This window comes from Raphanus sativus, chromosome 9 (genome assembly GCF_000801105.2).
Source record: "Raphanus sativus cultivar WK10039 chromosome 9, ASM80110v3, whole genome shotgun sequence".
NCBI lineage: Eukaryota > Viridiplantae > Streptophyta > Magnoliopsida > Brassicales > Brassicaceae > Raphanus > Raphanus sativus.
The window spans coordinates 3,677,440-3,693,470 of NC_079519.1; the positions used below are offsets into that span (position 1 = coordinate 3,677,440).

General features: G+C 37.2%; 3 protein-coding genes and 1 pseudogene across 4 annotated transcripts; 2 read left to right on the forward strand and 2 right to left on the reverse strand.

Moving 5' to 3' along the window:
* Positions 1–146: 146 nt before the first annotated feature.
* On the reverse strand, positions 147–2,143 carry LOC130499979 (uncharacterized). 2 transcript variants are annotated; one of them, XM_056994635.1, is made up of 4 exons: positions 1,866–2,143; positions 1,382–1,785; positions 1,263–1,305; positions 147–801 (listed from the first exon to the last, which is right to left on the reverse strand). In XM_056994635.1, the coding sequence occupies exons 1-4, from the start codon at positions 1,984–1,986 to the stop codon at positions 320–322; spliced, it is 1,050 nt and encodes a 349-aa protein (XP_056850615.1). In that variant the 5' UTR covers positions 1,987–2,143; the 3' UTR covers positions 147–319. The 2 variants fall into 2 exon arrangements, with proteins under 2 accessions (XP_056850615.1, XP_056850614.1); XM_056994634.1 differs by having other exon boundaries at positions 147–810.
* A 2,592-nt stretch (positions 2,144–4,735) lies between these two features.
* Positions 4,736–6,575, forward strand: LOC130500262 (protein PIN-LIKES 2). The gene is made up of 2 exons (XM_056995047.1): positions 4,736–4,884; positions 4,984–6,575. The coding sequence occupies exon 2, from the start codon at positions 5,092–5,094 to the stop codon at positions 6,451–6,453; it is 1,362 nt and encodes a 453-aa protein (XP_056851027.1). The 5' UTR covers positions 4,736–4,884; positions 4,984–5,091; the 3' UTR covers positions 6,454–6,575.
* A 130-nt stretch (positions 6,576–6,705) lies between these two features.
* On the reverse strand, positions 6,706–8,190 carry LOC108824534 (general transcription and DNA repair factor IIH subunit TFB1-1-like; annotated as a pseudogene).
* A 2,281-nt stretch (positions 8,191–10,471) lies between these two features.
* Positions 10,472–13,423, forward strand: LOC130500300 (uncharacterized). The gene is made up of 8 exons (XM_056995170.1): positions 10,472–10,805; positions 11,115–11,296; positions 11,377–11,558; positions 11,652–11,936; positions 12,040–12,098; positions 12,179–12,215; positions 12,316–12,387; positions 12,465–13,423. Exons 1-8 carry the CDS (start codon positions 10,712–10,714, stop codon positions 13,213–13,215), a joined length of 1,662 nt encoding a protein of 553 aa, XP_056851150.1. The 5' UTR covers positions 10,472–10,711; the 3' UTR covers positions 13,216–13,423.
* The last annotated feature ends 2,608 nt before the right edge of the window (positions 13,424–16,031 follow it).

Genomic DNA, 16,031 nt, shown 5'->3' on the forward strand with positions numbered 1-16,031 from the left:
CTCCGTAGCTCAATCTGGTGAACTCGTCTCCTTCCAGTGCGTGTCATCCACGTTCCTTCAACTAGACAAGACATTTATATATGAAGCCTGTTTGTTTTCACGCGCCGATTAAAGCGAGTGAGATTTAATTGAAGAGTTGGGACAGCTTTAAGACACAAGTAGAAGCTGGATTTGTTAATGTTCCAAACAGGACCATATCATCTATAGTCTGCTTTGTTCATTCTTAAGTAAGTGAAAGTTACCCTTTTGGAGGATCTTCAAAGCCAGCCAAAATTATTCAGACACAAATAAAGTTCGGTAATATTGTTGTATTCTTCTGTTACACGGAGTTGACTTCATCTTCATCGTCACTCCCTCCACTTCCACGGCTACGGCTACTGCTTCCGCTGCTACTCTGCCCACTTCCGCTGCTTACGCTTTTGCTCCTACCATCACTGTCGCTCCCGCTGCTGCTTCCGCTGCTACTGCTCGAGCTCGAGCTTTCACGTTTCTGCTGCACCTCTGCGTTGACCTGCGCTCTAAGCGCTTCCGCTGCGTTCAGACCCTTCTCTCCTTCGCCGCCACTGTCGTCGTCCACATCTGCAATCTCCTCTTCCGTTATGCTAAGCTGTTTATTTAAGCTCTCCTCGTATTCTCCACCAGCGTCAGCGTCATCTCTCTCTGCATTGTCCTTCTCCGGTGTAAATGAGCCGAATATATCAACCAAATCAATCTCGTGATGTCCTTCTTCTCCTTCTTCTTCGTTCTTGTCATCAGCTGGTGAGATATATGGTGCATTGTTTCCCGGGATGGCAGGTTCAGCTGCAATTACTTTTTCCGTTAGATATTAGGACAGCCACATTAGTTCTTGCAGCTCAACAAAAACGAACAACCAGATATAGCAAATACATGCTTGCTAAAGGTATTGTGGATTTGTAAACAACAATTTAATATTCCTGCTTAGTCTCCACTGACTATATCTAACCACTAGTGAACCAAAATGACAGAAAAAAATCCAATTGATAAAGACTACTATACAAGTAAGAGAGCTATAGTTTCTTAAGTAACCAAACCTCTATGAACTACCAACCAACAATATGTACATCAAAACCGCGGTTTTATGAAGAAAGAGACTAAGCAGCGATGAGAACTACGACAGGTTTATCATCTTGTATTAAAGTAAAGCTCTGTTTCATTCTATGCAGTGAACCTAATGATCCCAAAAAATCAAAGTCAAATTCTTTAGAAACTATAAGAGAATATCACTGGAACAAACTGCTAACCTGAACTCTCCCGCTTCCCAATTTCGATTCTTTCAACTTCAACCTGCAGACATCACACAAACCGTACATCAAAAACTGTACACTCAAGTGACATAGCAAACCAAAACACGAAAACTCACAGGCACATCTGGAATCAAACTTCTATGCACATGCGGAGACTTAGAAGCAGGACGAGCAACAACAGGAGGAGGAGACAACCGATGCTGCTGCTGCTGCTCCACAGGAGGAGGAGGAGGAGGAGGCACTGCAGACTGAGAAGAAGCCGCCGCCGCGGCGGCAGATTCACCAGGAGTCCTGAGATGCCTCAGCTGCTTGACAGCTCTATGCAGTCTCTCCAAACGAAACTTCTCCCCGTCGAAAAACAGAACAGCGTCGTTATCCTTATAATCCTCGCTGCTCCCTTCGAACGTCACCTTAGGTTTGCCAGGCTGGTTGTTCTGAAACTCGACGGAGACTCTGTTGTCTTTCTTCTTGTGCAGGTTCCCTGACCTCTTCTTGTCGATAGAAGCCGGCTTGAATTCATCTGAGCAAAAGTAATCATTAACCCAATTAAAGTGAGATTAATTGATCTTAAACCTAATCGAAAGATTGATCGAAACTTACATCGCAAGGTGCAGAATTTATGGGAGGAATCGTCTTTAGCAGAGGAGCCAAGGACGAGATCGTACCATTGATCTGTTCTCGGGGCGGTGCTTGGTTCGTCTCTGGAGTGATTATTCGACATCTTCTTTCTTTGAGAGAGCGAGGACGAGGAACTTGATTAACCGATTGATTCCATCAAAGAAGATCGAAATCGAGAGATTCAGGACGAGGAACTTGGCCCCTGGTTACTGTAGGGTTTCTCTTTTGAGCAAAGACGTGATGGATCCGGGATCCGATTTTTTGGATCCGATTTCATGCTTTCTATATGTGTTAACCAATTATCAACTGACGCGTGTCAATAAGTTTTCAAAATTAATATATTTTCCGGTTCAGAATTCGGTTATTCATAACTCAAGTTTAAATGTTTTTAGTTTTAGGGAAATTGGGTGGTATAAAACAAAAAAACAAAACTTATTCACTAACCAAAATAATACTCTTTCACCTCTTTTCTCTTCCTATTTCTCTCTACCTTCTCTCTACAAAACCAATTTTTTTTGGCTATTTCACAAATAAACTCTTAATTGTATATAAAATCCAGTTTGCACTCGAAACTAAGCGAGTGTATTCAACTAAAATTTTTAGATGATTTGTGTTAAAATGACAAATTCATTGTAATTCAAACATGCATTTTAACAATTCGTTTAAAATCTAATGTTATTGTAATTCAAACATGAATTTTAAATGAATTTTAATATTCATATTTGAATAAAAGTGAATTTATCAGTTTAAAAAATTACCTAAAACTATCAGTTGAATACATTTCCCTAATAATATTCAAATCTAAAGTGAAATTTAATTATTATTGGATTGAATATTTATTAGATGTAAATGGTTTTACAACCGGATAACTATTTGGATCATGATTAAATTAGTTCGACCAAATCAAACCTAATTCAATCACTTGGATCCATATATGCGTAATATATAATTTTAAAGTAATGTTAGTAAATTTAATACATACTTAAAATATACACATATATCCAATATAAAAACTTTGTAAATATAAACTAATTATTTATTCATATGATTAGTTTACAGATTTTTGATTGTTTGAATAGTTTTATTTAGTTCAATAGTTTTTAGACTCAATCTAACTACATAATAAGTCTATGGTCGAATCAATTATTAGAGTCAGGTCCGACTACACTAACGATTCATAGTTAAGCATGCTTCAACCATCGAGTCGGTCTAGATTTAAAAATACTGGTTAGATGATATATGAAATGAATTAGTCACATGTTGTTCAATTTCGATAAGATTATGTTGGAATTTAGTTTCAATGGAATTTGATGTATTTACAAACTCTTGTGCTTGCTTCTGGTTAAGATTTTGGATTTCTTCAAATCTACTTTATCTACGGTTGTCTTTGAAATTTTTTACCTTTGAGGAGAAATGATCAAACCTTTTTTAGAGAATTGGGTTTCTATTATTTCTTTTCCTTTTATTTTTTTCTCTTATTGATTTCACATTATGGATCTGATCGATGCTGCTATTGCTTTCTGATCTCAGACAAATTGAGTATGTATTTGATTAATGAGTTTGGTGGTCTGTTGCAGGATTGATCGAAAGTGGAAATCTCTTAATTTTTTCTTAATTTTTTAAAGGAATATATTTTTGGTGTTTTAGTTTGATACTCTTTTTTCCACTAATTTCATTTTCTAGGTTCGATTTCATTCCACCAAAAAATGTTATTTAAAAACGTAAAAGTCATTCACTTCCCCTCTCAAAATGTTATTAACTTTCATAAAGTAAACTAAAATGTATTATATTTTTTTAATTCAATAGTTTTGGAAACAGAAAAGTCCATATCAATTACAAATTGAACTACAAATCACATGCGGAATCATCAAAATTCCAATAGAATAGATTCAAACTCTAATTACAATACTTAATTCCAATTCCAGTAAAATCTATATTCAATAACACCCCTTAAATATAATTTCGATAGTCATGGTGAATCTTTCCTAAAACACTTTCAATGTTGAAAACTAGATTTCCACCGAACGAGGCTCAATTGACATTATATCCCAAAAAGGCAACAAGGTTATCTGATATGAGAGTGGTGTACCGGAGGACATGGTTCTGACAATGATGAAGAGAATCATAAAGATGTGGTCATGATTTGTTTAGAGAAAAGTTACCAATTTAGAAATATTTTACATTTGTAGATACGGTCATAATTTATTTGGAGAAAACATTGAAAATTAATTAATATTTGAAAATTAAAATTCAAAAATAAATGAGATCAAATTAAAAACAGAAAAATAAAAAATTCATAAATTTCAAAAAAAAGAATGAAAATTTAAATTTTCTAAAATTTTTATTTAATTTTTTTGTTTTCATTTTTGTAAATTTTATCAAAAGTTTCGATTTTTACTTATTTTTGAATTTTTTATTTATTTATTTTGTTTATTTTATTAATTAAATAATTATTTTTGAAAAATTACCTGCTGAACCGGTCAATTTTTTGCTTTAGAGGTTTTTTATGATACAAATGTCACTTTGAAGATTAAAAGTGTTAGTGAAAAAACTTTTAAAGTGCTAGCAAGTGACACTTTGAAGGTTTTTTTATGCGATTTTCCCCTACAAATTCCCAACCGGTTTAAAAGGTACGATTGGTCGGTCGGTGCTGGAATAAACGCTGAATCATCCGTGAACCGGTCACTGACCGGCTGACTATTATTAGATTGGCGCATTTGAAATAACCGGCGTTTGAGGGCCTACTCATTTATTAATGAGCCATTATTGGGCTTCCTTTCTTATTCCCGTGTTGCCGCAAGCCCAAACAAGTCTGTGGTGACGTGTCTATCTTCTTCCCATCCCACACGTGACAGTCATAAATTTTTTCAGACAAGATGCGAATCTCAATACGAAAATAATAATTACGAAACCAATAATAGATACAGCGTGGATGGTGCATCTCATCTCTCAATCTTGTCGTCATCTTCAATGACACCTTCCATGTGAGAAACCTCTCCAGGTGTTCATTATCTCTTCCCAACCATCTCCCCATCAGTTGTGTCCCTAATCAAACTCGTGTTCTGTTTCAGATACTTCACTGTTGTGTTTTATGTTTCAGTTTCCAGTTTCGTCATCCTCCTCGTGTTTTTCTTTCCTGTCGTTGACTCTAAGCTTTACACGGTCAACGCTGAGACCAAAGACTCAGGCAACTTGTTTGGATCCAAATATGTCAGGGAGCAATGTTAGTTCTAGGGTTATAGATATCCTCAGCGGTATCGTCCCTTTGATGAAGCTAATCTCCTTAACCGTGATCGGTCTCCTCCTCGCACACCCCAAGACGCAGCTAGTCCCGAGAGCCACCTTCCGCCTCTTGAGCAAACTCGTCTTCGCTCTGTTCTTACCTTGCTTGATCTTCACGGAGCTAGGAGAAAGCATTACCTTAGACAACATCGTCCGCTGGTGGTTTATTCCGGTCAACGTCCTCCTCAGCACGGTCATAGGCTCCTTCATAGGATACTTGGTGGTTCTCGTCTGCCGACCTCCTCCGGAGTTCACTAGAGTCACCATCGTCATGACTGCCTTCGGCAACACCGGGAACCTCTTGCTGGCTATCGTCAGCTCAGTTTGTCACTCCAAGAACAACCCGTTCGGGCCGGGTTGTCACTCGAGAGGGGTCTCTTACGTGTCGTTCGCTCAGTGGGTGGCTGTGATACTTGTGTACACCGTTGTGTATCATATGATGGAGCCGCCTCTGGAGTACTACGAGGTTGTTGAGGGTGAAGGTGAGATAGAGGAGATCAACGTCGGTTCTAACGATGTTAGCAGGCCTCTTTTAGTCGAAGCCGAGTGGCCGGGGATCGAGGAGAAAGAGACGGAACATTGCAAGACTCCGTTCATTGCGAGAGTGTTCAACAGCATCTCGAGTAGTTACTCGCAGACTTCTTTCCCTGAGGTTGTTGACTTCATGGGTGTAACAGGAGGAGAGAGTTCGAGCCCGAGGTCGCTTCAGTGTTTAGCTGAGCCGAGAGTTATAAGGAGGATGAGAGTCGTGGCTGAACAGACTCCAGTCAAACACATACTCCAACCACCGACGATAGCTTCTCTACTCGCCATCGTCGTCGGATCAGTACCACAGCTGAAGAAGATCGTATTCGGTTACGAAGCTCCGCTCTCTTTCATTACCGATAGTTTGAACATTATGGCTAGCGCCATGGTTCCTTCGGTGATGCTTGTACTCGGCGGTATGCTCTCCGAGGGACCGAGAGAGTCAACTCTCGGGTTGCGTACGACGATTGGGATCACCGTTGCGAGACTCTTGGTGCTTCCTCTAGTTGGGATAGGGATCGTGATGTCAGCTGATAAGCTTGGTCTTATTTCTCAGGATCCGATGTTTAAGTTTGTGCTGCTTTTGCAGTATTCGACTCCGAGTGCTATTTTGCTTGGAGCTATAGCGAGTCTGAGGGGTTATGCGGTTAGAGAGGCCTCTGCGCTTCTGTTTTGGCAGCATGTCTTTGCGTTGTTGTCTCTTACGTTCTATATTATCATCTTCTTCAAGCTCACCGTTGATAATGTCCAAGGTATCCCATAAGATACAAAAGCTCTCTTGTAAACAGTGTGATGGATTGGTTTTTTCATCTGTGTGTGTTGGTGAATAAGGTGACCCCACTTGAAAACTCCTTTTTATATTATATCAACCGTGCACTCGCTTCATTCTTGCTTCAATTTATGTTACACCAAGTTTAAACCGCACCAAACTCAGTAAATTTATTTTTTTACAATATTTCCAACACAGAACGTCACTATCCAGTCATCAGAGTAAACGGTTAACTAACCGCTATATGCACAATTTTGAAAGTTTGTATAGTTTGAATTTATAACGAGTTCAATTATTAAGTAGGAACTGTGTAAAAGTATGTGATGAAATAGGCACGACACAAGAAGTTGAGTCCGTTCCAACTACAAAAGTCTGCATTGTACAATCTTAACGCCTTGCAGTTGCAGAACCAAAATAAGGTATAATTAAATGCAATTTTTTTTTTTGTATTGCAATGGCCAGGGACAAATTAACAATAGCATTTGAAACAAAACAAAGATGTTTGCATTGATTTTGTTTCATCGTTTTGTCTTCTAAACACACCCGTTTGGTCTTTTGGCTCCAACATTCCTAGTGCTTCTTTTTATCTGCAAGTCAGCGTCGTAGTGTTGGAACGCAGCATCAAGAAGCCTTTTGCATTGTACAACCGGGTATCAGATGGTACTGACTCTTTAATTTGTGAATCAATGTTGGTCATTGCATTCTTCAACCTACCAACTTTGGTAGAAAGATAAGTGTTTTGTTATTGGGTAAGAGAACCAAAAATGTTCCTCTAGCTCTTTTATTAATGTCCAATGATGTAAAATATCATCTTTTGTGGATTTAGGTAATCTGTCCAAAAAAGGTAATCTGTCCAGGACGCTCTCTCGCCTGTTAACGGTCTTGGCATTTGAGATAGTTTTGGTTAACTCACTGAAAACCTTGAAGGAAACTTCAGGTCTAATCAAGGGATCACTTATTACTAATCCTTTAGTTCTGATCTCCACTACAGATTCTTTTAGCAACCGATAAGCTTCAACGACTCTAAGTTCATTGATGAGAACATTTCCTTGTTTGAGATTCAAAGTTATCACGAGGATCCTTGATAGAAAGCGGCACGAACTGGAAGTTTGATGGTACTTGAAGATCCTCCATTTCTGTAGCCTCCAAATGATCTTCATGCCCATTATAATAAAAAGTTACAAACAAAAGGGTTAATGGGCCATATTTCAAAAACCAATGGGCTTTTCGTTATATAAAATGTTTTTCAAGTTGCTTCCAGTCCAATTCGACAAGAATCAATGTCGGCAGCCATATTTCAACAAGGTCGTATTCCTTTGCATGTTGCAAATTTCATTTTTAGTCTCAAAACTTTTTCTAGACGGTAGAAAATATCACGTATGAACTATGAAGAATATAATCTACATAGGAATCAGTAAACATTCTTAGATCAGTTCTCATTTAATTTTCACATTCGTTCATTTATAATCCATCCATACATAAACAATCAATTGCTTAGATCTCTGCATACAGATTGTGGTAGACAGGATAATAAAAGAATTGAATATCAAGACACTTTCTAGCTTTCTACTACGGGAGGATATAATAACATGTTATGGGCAATTTTTTGTCACGGAGCAATAAAGATGCATCTCGAAATTTTAAAAAGATTTCACACAATTCGGGTCACATGATCCTCTCACATGCTTCTTCATGCATGTTGAACCATCTTGACTCAACCAGATCACCCATTCTAAAGGGCATGTTAACCTAAATAACAACCAGACATATATGAGTATATATAAAGGATTTTACTTTATTACAAGAGAAGTCTAATGCACTATATTAAGAAAGGATGAACTTATAATATACGATATATGTAAACTTCTTTCGGTTTTATATATTAAAGATAAAAGTAGAGACGTGCGTCAAATACCAAACACCACCCATACCACATTAAAGTGATTTAGGTATAAAATTGTAGTCAGCTTTTTTGTACTGTATCTCTCTATGTTAGATCTAAAAACATCCTAGGATACTTATATAAAAATGAAGGCATCATATATAGTGGACACTTTAATAGTTCTTATTTCACATTCACTATCGATAAGAAAAAGCTTGCCGTCACTACGAAGAGTCTAAAAAGTCTTGAGCTCCCATAACCTTGACCGCAAGTTATGTTAATTCAAAGTCGTAAAGGCAGGGCCAAAAGCAAAAACTGTATTACTTTTTACAATAATACTATACCAGCAAATAGATTTTGAAAATTCCTTGAAAATTATGTATGAAAAATTTTCATCACGTAACTCTTTGAAAAGTAATGAATTGATTACGTGATTACTAAGAGCTTGTTTGGTAAATTACATATACACACGGAATAGTCAAAAGACTCAAAACAAAACACATGGTTCTTGAATTAATTGGTTATTCATTACGTGATTACTAAGAACTTGTTTGGTATATTATTACACATACACACGGCAGAGTCGAAAGCAAACACATATAGTATCTTGAATTAATTGGTCACACACGCCCAATCAATGTACCGTCCGATCTAAGGTCACACGTGGTTACAGTAACATAACGCCACTGGAGACACCGAGACGGAGGGACGCAACCAACACGTTACCCCATGGACTGACCCTCGAGTCATCTACGGGACCCACAGGATAAATCAATGTGCGTACTAGGGGTGGGCGCAAGGCGATTACTTGCATTTTTATGTATACTTGATATTTGCCTTGCCTTGAACGAGTAATTGATTTTTGGACTTGTACTTGCCTTGTCGGAAACGAGTACTTGTTATTTCGAGTACTTGTCAAAAAAATATGTTACTTGCAAGTTACTTGACTTGCCTTGTTCCACTACTTACTAATTACAAATACTTATGAATCATTTATATATATTTTCTAGTTTGTAAGAATTATTTGATAGATAATATTCTGTTAGAGAAAGTTATAAAATTTTGTTTTGTTTACTCGACTTGGTAAAAACACAGAGAGTTATTTCAAATAAAATATTTGCACTTAATAAAAAAAGAATATAATACATATATTTCAATATAAAAATACTGTTTACTTACTACAACATAGAAATATCAGTTTAGGACTTTGGTTTTTATAGTTTAGTTATCATTTTTTCAGTCGTAAAACAAGTAACGAGTAATATCAAGGCGAGTCGTTAATTTTTTTGTGATACTTGTTACTTGCCTTGTACTTGCAAGTTACAAAATTCAACGACTTGATACTTGACTTGGCAACGACGAGTACTTGAAAAAACGAGGCGAGTACGGGTCGAGTAACGGGTATAAGGCAAGTAACGAGTATTTGTGCCCAGCCCTAGTGCGTACTGCCTAGTCAATTAAATTACCTTAATTACACAACCTTAATTCTTAACCAAACACATGCGGTGCTTCTTTTGAGTGTGCATCAACAAAATAAAGAAATCATTAATTGTTGATTTCGTTAAAAAAATAAACTTTTTTTTTAAATTATAAACTGACTTTATTGACATACAACTTTATTTTTTATTTTATACAGGCTAATTCATTAATAATTTAGGATATTAAACTATAGAAAACATATTATCACATTCCTTTTACAATTTTTGACATTTTTGGTAATTTTATTATAACCCTTAATTTTTAATTAAAATTACAAAACTAATATATAAAACTATAGAAAATAAATTATTGCATATTGTGATGATATACATAAAAAGATTGCATTTAAACGATACTTACAAAATAAAGTATTTACTCGCTAACAAATTTGAAGATAAACTCAACAACATACTTCCAAAATATGAAACCAACAACTCCTTAATTTCACCAAGTTTGTTACACTTAAAACACCAACTGAATCCATGACCTGAAAATAAATTATTGCATATTTAAATTAAAAATTACAATTATATATATATTTTTAGTATAAATGTGTGTGCGTGTGAAAAGCGTATATAGAAAAAAGAAGCAAGTGTGAAAATAAGAAAAGTAGTATAAGGACAATAAGAGTAAGTAAAGGTGGCCTAATAAATAAAAGCACTCTCTCCTTCTCTTCCTCCTTTTTCACTTTCTTTCCCCATTAAAAGACTCGTTTGATGCAAACAAAGCCATGACATAGCGCGGGGATAAATCTCTTCTCCTCCGACATCACCCGCCAAATCTTCATCAACAATGGCGGCCTGAAGAAGAAGAAAAAAAAAACGATTCTTTTCATTCCTTTCGCTCTCTCTCTCTCATGCCTCGAAACGACGTAGCTTCTCAGTGAGGAAGATGATGAACTTTTTTATCTTCTCTGTTTTGTTCGCTTTTGGTTTCTTTTCGCTCTCTGCCGTCGCCGCACAGGATCCGCTTAAGCTCATATTAGGTTTCTTCTTCCTCCTCCTCCTCTCTGTTTTTTTCTCTCCTCTGTTTCAGGTTTTCGTTTCTTGATTTTTTTTAATTTTTTTTTTTGGCTGTTGCATTCTCTGTAATAATGTAAGATTGGTTATGGGTTTACCATCCGGAATTAAAAGTTTTGATCTTTTTGCAAGTTTTGATCTGTTGTTAAGTGTCGGTTCCAGTTAATGTGTCAAAGTCACTGTCTTTTGGCAAGATTATCCAATCAAAGCTTGAAACTTTTTGTTGTGTGTTTTGTTTGGGTTGATGACAATTCTGCTTTTTTTTTTGCTAACAGGCTCACCTAATTTCGGATCATGGAAAGGAGCAATCTCAACAGACTCGTTAGCACCAGGACCTTCAGCTGATCCCTCTGATTACCTCCTCTTGGCAGCTCACAGAACCAAGAGACCTGACATTCTCACTGCCTTTAAGCCTTACCGTGGTGGCTGGAACATCACCAACAATCACTACTGGGCTGTAAGTCTCCTCCTTGGAGCTGTTTCAGTAATCATTGAGTTATAGGATCTGTTTGTAATGAATTGGCCTTGTTCTTGCAGTCTGTTGGGTTTACAGGTGCTCCTGGTTTCATCCTAGCTGCTGTCTGGATCTTGTCTTTTGGCTCTCTTCTCGTTGTGTACCATTGCTTCAAATGGAGGGTCTGCGAGAAAGCTAAAGGATCATCATACAATTCAAGAAGAATCTGTCTCATCTTGTTGATAGTCTTTACCTCTGCTGCTGCGTAATAGTCTCATCCTTTAGCTAAGGATTCATTCTCTTCTTCTTCTTGTTGTTCCTGAGGCTGAGTTGGTGTTTTTTTATTCTTTTGTGACAGGATGGGATGCATTCTATTGTCTGTTGGACAGAATAAGTTTCATACTGAAGCTTTGGATACTCTTAAGTTTGTTGTAAACCAATCAGACTACACTGTGGGGACCTTACGGAACGTGACTCAGTATCTTTCCCTTGCGAAAACGATTAACGTGACAAGCCTTTCCGTTCCACCTAATGTATTGGGTGAGATCGAGAACCTAAACGTCAATCTGAACGCTTCAGCAACGACGATACAAGAGAAAACAACGGATAATGCTGCTAAGATTAAGAGAGTCTTCTACGCTGTGTAGGTTTCCCTTTCTTTGAACATTTGTATTGTGAAGTGAATGGTACCAATCTTATCCTTTAAGTACAAAGACTAACTCTGTATATGTATGCACTTTTTTCAGGCGATCGGCTTTAATCACTGTGGCTACTGTGATGCTCATCCTCTCCTTTCTTGGTCTTTGTAAGTCCAGCTCTTGTTCATATGGTTCTTCCTTTGATTTAGCTTTGACATCCACTTGACTGCTCTTTGTGTTATTACAGTGCTTTCTGTCCTACGCCATCAACACGCTATTCACATGTGAGAGCCCTTTGAACACCAACCTCTTCATTTTCTTTACTTTCTATCGTTTTAATAGAATTTGCTGACCTGACTCATCTTTGATGTATATGATGATTAGATTCGTTGTGAGCGGGTGGATACTGGTGGCTGTGACATTTGTTCTCTGCGGAGTCTTTCTGATCCTTAACAAGTAAGATTCTGCTTTCTTCAATTGTTTACAAATGTAGTTATAACTAAAACGTCATCGTTTTTGTTTGTTTGGTGCAGTGCAATTACAGATACGTGTGTAGCAATGAAGGAATGGGTAGACCACCCTCACGCGGAAACAGCTCTAAGCAGCATCCTCCCATGCGTCGACGAGCAAACAACAAACCAAACCCTCTCACAGAGCAAAGTCGTCATCAACAGCATCGTCACCGTCGTGAACACCTTCGTCTACGCCTACGCCAACACAAACCCATCCCCAGGCCAAAACTTCTACTACAACCAGTCCGGACCTCCCATGCCACCTCTCTGCAGCCCCTTCGACTCCAACATGGAAGACCGAGAGTGCGGCTCCTGGGAGCTGTCGATAGCAAACGCGTCCTCGGTCTGGGAGAGCTACGTGTGCGAGGTGGCTGGAGATGTGTGCACGACGGTGGGGAGAGTGACGCCTGATATATACAAGCAGCTTGTGGCGGCTGTGAACGAGAGCTACGCGTTGGAGCATTACACGCCGCGGTTGCTTAGCTTCAGGGACTGTAACTTCGTGAGGGATACGTTCGAGAGCATTACCTCGGAGTACTGTCCGCCGTTGGAGCGTGATCTGAGGGTTGTGAACGCGGGGCTGGGGATGATCTCTGTTGGAGTGTTGCTTTGTCTTGTGCTGTGGGTGTTCTATGCGAACCGCCCCCAAAGGGAGGAGGTGTTTGCGGATCCACCACCACGGCCTCAGATGAAGGACCATCGTAATGGTGGCTTAGATAATGGTCATCACTCAGGTGGTGATGAGACTAAGCGTTATGCGGAAGTGGTGTAGTATAATACAAGGTATAGAGAGATAGGTAGTAGAATCATTGTATTGTATTTTCATATATAAAAAAAAAGATAGAGAATAAAGTCGTTGTGTATCTCCTTCATATTACATTAGTTAAGTATGAGGAGACTAGAGAAGTGGAGCGAAGTTTCACTTTCTGGCTTTTTGTTTCTGGAATGATTTTTTGGAGTCTTGATTTACAACATTCTCACTTTCAGACACAAACTGTCCGGTCCATTACAAGCAGAACAACATTTTTAAAATGGGATGCTGGTGGCAATCTGGTTTTTGTTTCCATTCCACAATTGTACGTAGTGCGTTATTGCAAATCGTGTATCCTTCTCTTCCACATTACATCAAGGCTCCCAGTATCCAATTGCCACAACAGGCGCTGGACACATCCAAGAACCCTTCAATCAAAAACATGATTCAGTTTTCTGATATGGAAAAAAGTGAATTAATCTCGAAGATAGAGAAGTTAATCAAACTAGGGTAGGTTTTGAAACTGTGAGTCATGATACCATCCACAGCAGCTCCAAACACCGCAATGGCTCCAAGGTACATAGTGAGAAGAATAATGTTCACTACATCTTCAGGTCGTCGGTTAATACTTCTTGGCCATAACATTCATCTTACATGGGGCACTATGAAGCAAGGCTCTTGCAGGGACACATCCCGCTGGACCTAAAGCGAATCGTATGAGAGTTCAGTTACGTTCACGATCCTGATCTGCAATTCCAAGAATGGTTTCTGTAATGGAAGACCTATAATAAAAATGCGCTGGAATGAGTCAAGAATAGAGAGAAAAGTAAGGTGCCTTGTGGAAAAAGCATTGTTGAAAAACGTTAAGTATAACGAGTTGGTAGATATTATTTACGCCTGAAGTCAGCGACGTTTCTTCCACTTGTAGGTTTGCGGAAGAAGGAAGAACCATAAGGTGGAAAATCAGTCTGAACGGTGTAGTTTTTGTTGAAATGAGAGGTTTAGAGAAACTTGGAACGGAAGGTAAGAGCCATTGTACATGTTTCTTACACTTTCTCTTGGGTGTGATTAGAGTTTGAAGTTGTTTCTTATTACATGCTCTATATGATTCATTTAACAGTTCAAATTCTTTCAAAGAATATTAGAAAAGGTATATACAGTAAAATCAATTTTTTTTTTATAAGAAATATATTCTAAATAAAATAAAAACTAGAAAAAGACTTCTTTTAAAAAAAAAAATAACTCTATAAATTAATAAAATATTATAGTAGCGACTCTCAATATTATTAATTTATAAAAAAAATTACTGTATACAAAGCTAATCAGGTTAGGTTGAATCTAGCACTACACATGTTCTAGTCTAAGATTGAATCTAGCACTACACATGTTGTAGTCTATGTACGCAGTGTACTCGTATTTGTACATAACTTACGGATACGAAACACTGAAACAAGGAGCGACTGGAATCGCCGAGAAATTGGCCCATAGCTATAAACATTAATGTATTAATGGCTTCACTAAACTAAGCAACTAAAGATATTTTTCCATCTTTTGATCCTTTTTTTGTATCAACTAAAACATGTTTATACCCTTTGGGAGTTAAATACAAAACACAGAAAGTCTGTAAATAGTATATTTTATTTTATTTTCCTAATATGCTATTCGAAGTCTATGGAGCTTTCGGCGGTCGAAGAAAGTTTGTTTTTGTTGCTTTTTCTGTTCTTTTCTGGAGGAGTAAAAGAATCATAAGACGGCAGGCCGCGCTAAGTTCTATAAAAAAATACTTTTAAATTGATAGAGATTAGAGAGAGATTCAATCATCTTTTGAAGAAAAATAGTAACGAAACACGTTGATGAGAACTAGGAGTGGGCGTTCGGATATTTTTTCGGGTTCGGATTTGATATTTTGGACTTTCAGATATTACAATACAGTGGTATAAAATTTGTTCGGCTATTTCTGTATTCGGATTAGGTTCGAGTATTTTTAATTCGGGTTCGGTTATTTCGGATCGGATTCAGATATTTAGATTTTGAAAGAAAAAAAGAAATTTTTAATTTTTTAAGTTTTTGTATTTACAAATTTAACTTTCGATTAACTGATTTTTTTGTTTTTAAATAAATTAAATGATTAATAGATTTGGAAGTAACATTTGAAAAAATAAATAGACATTAATTTGGCTATTATTTTTTAGAATTTGGATATGACTTTTATTAATACGTAAAAACAAAAAGTTTGACATTCATTTTAATTGAATATCAAATCATCTTCTCAGTAATTATATGTATATTACATGATCGAGTTCGAAATATCCAATCTCTATTAAATCAATACTCGTTTGGATATTTTGTTATTTTCGTTCGGATTTTTTGGATTGGGTTCGGATATCGGGTAAAAGACAAAAAGTTAATACATGAAGCAAAAGACAAATCTTCTTTCTTGTCTGGCGATGATTAGTGAAACTGAAAAAAAGTAGGGTTTGAAAGATCAGTTTGAATAGTTCACAACGTCACATGATAATAACACGAAGAGTTCTGTTTTGCTTGGTTTTGTTTTTATTCAATGCCTTGAATTCAAAGAAGAAACAACTATGTGTCGCAAATATAATCAAACACTGTAACTAAACTAAGTAAGAATCCAAAATCTTATTTCATACTCCTTTAAGAAAACTACAATGTATAACTTTTTGTAAGAACTTTTGTTATCAATAATAGAAATTTAACCAATCGTTGCTCTCTGAGATGCTCATTCTTAATTTGGCATCGTATTGGCCCAATTAGAATCCAACGAACGTCTATTGGCGGCTTAACGAAACCGGTGTATCTGGAGGTGTAGAATC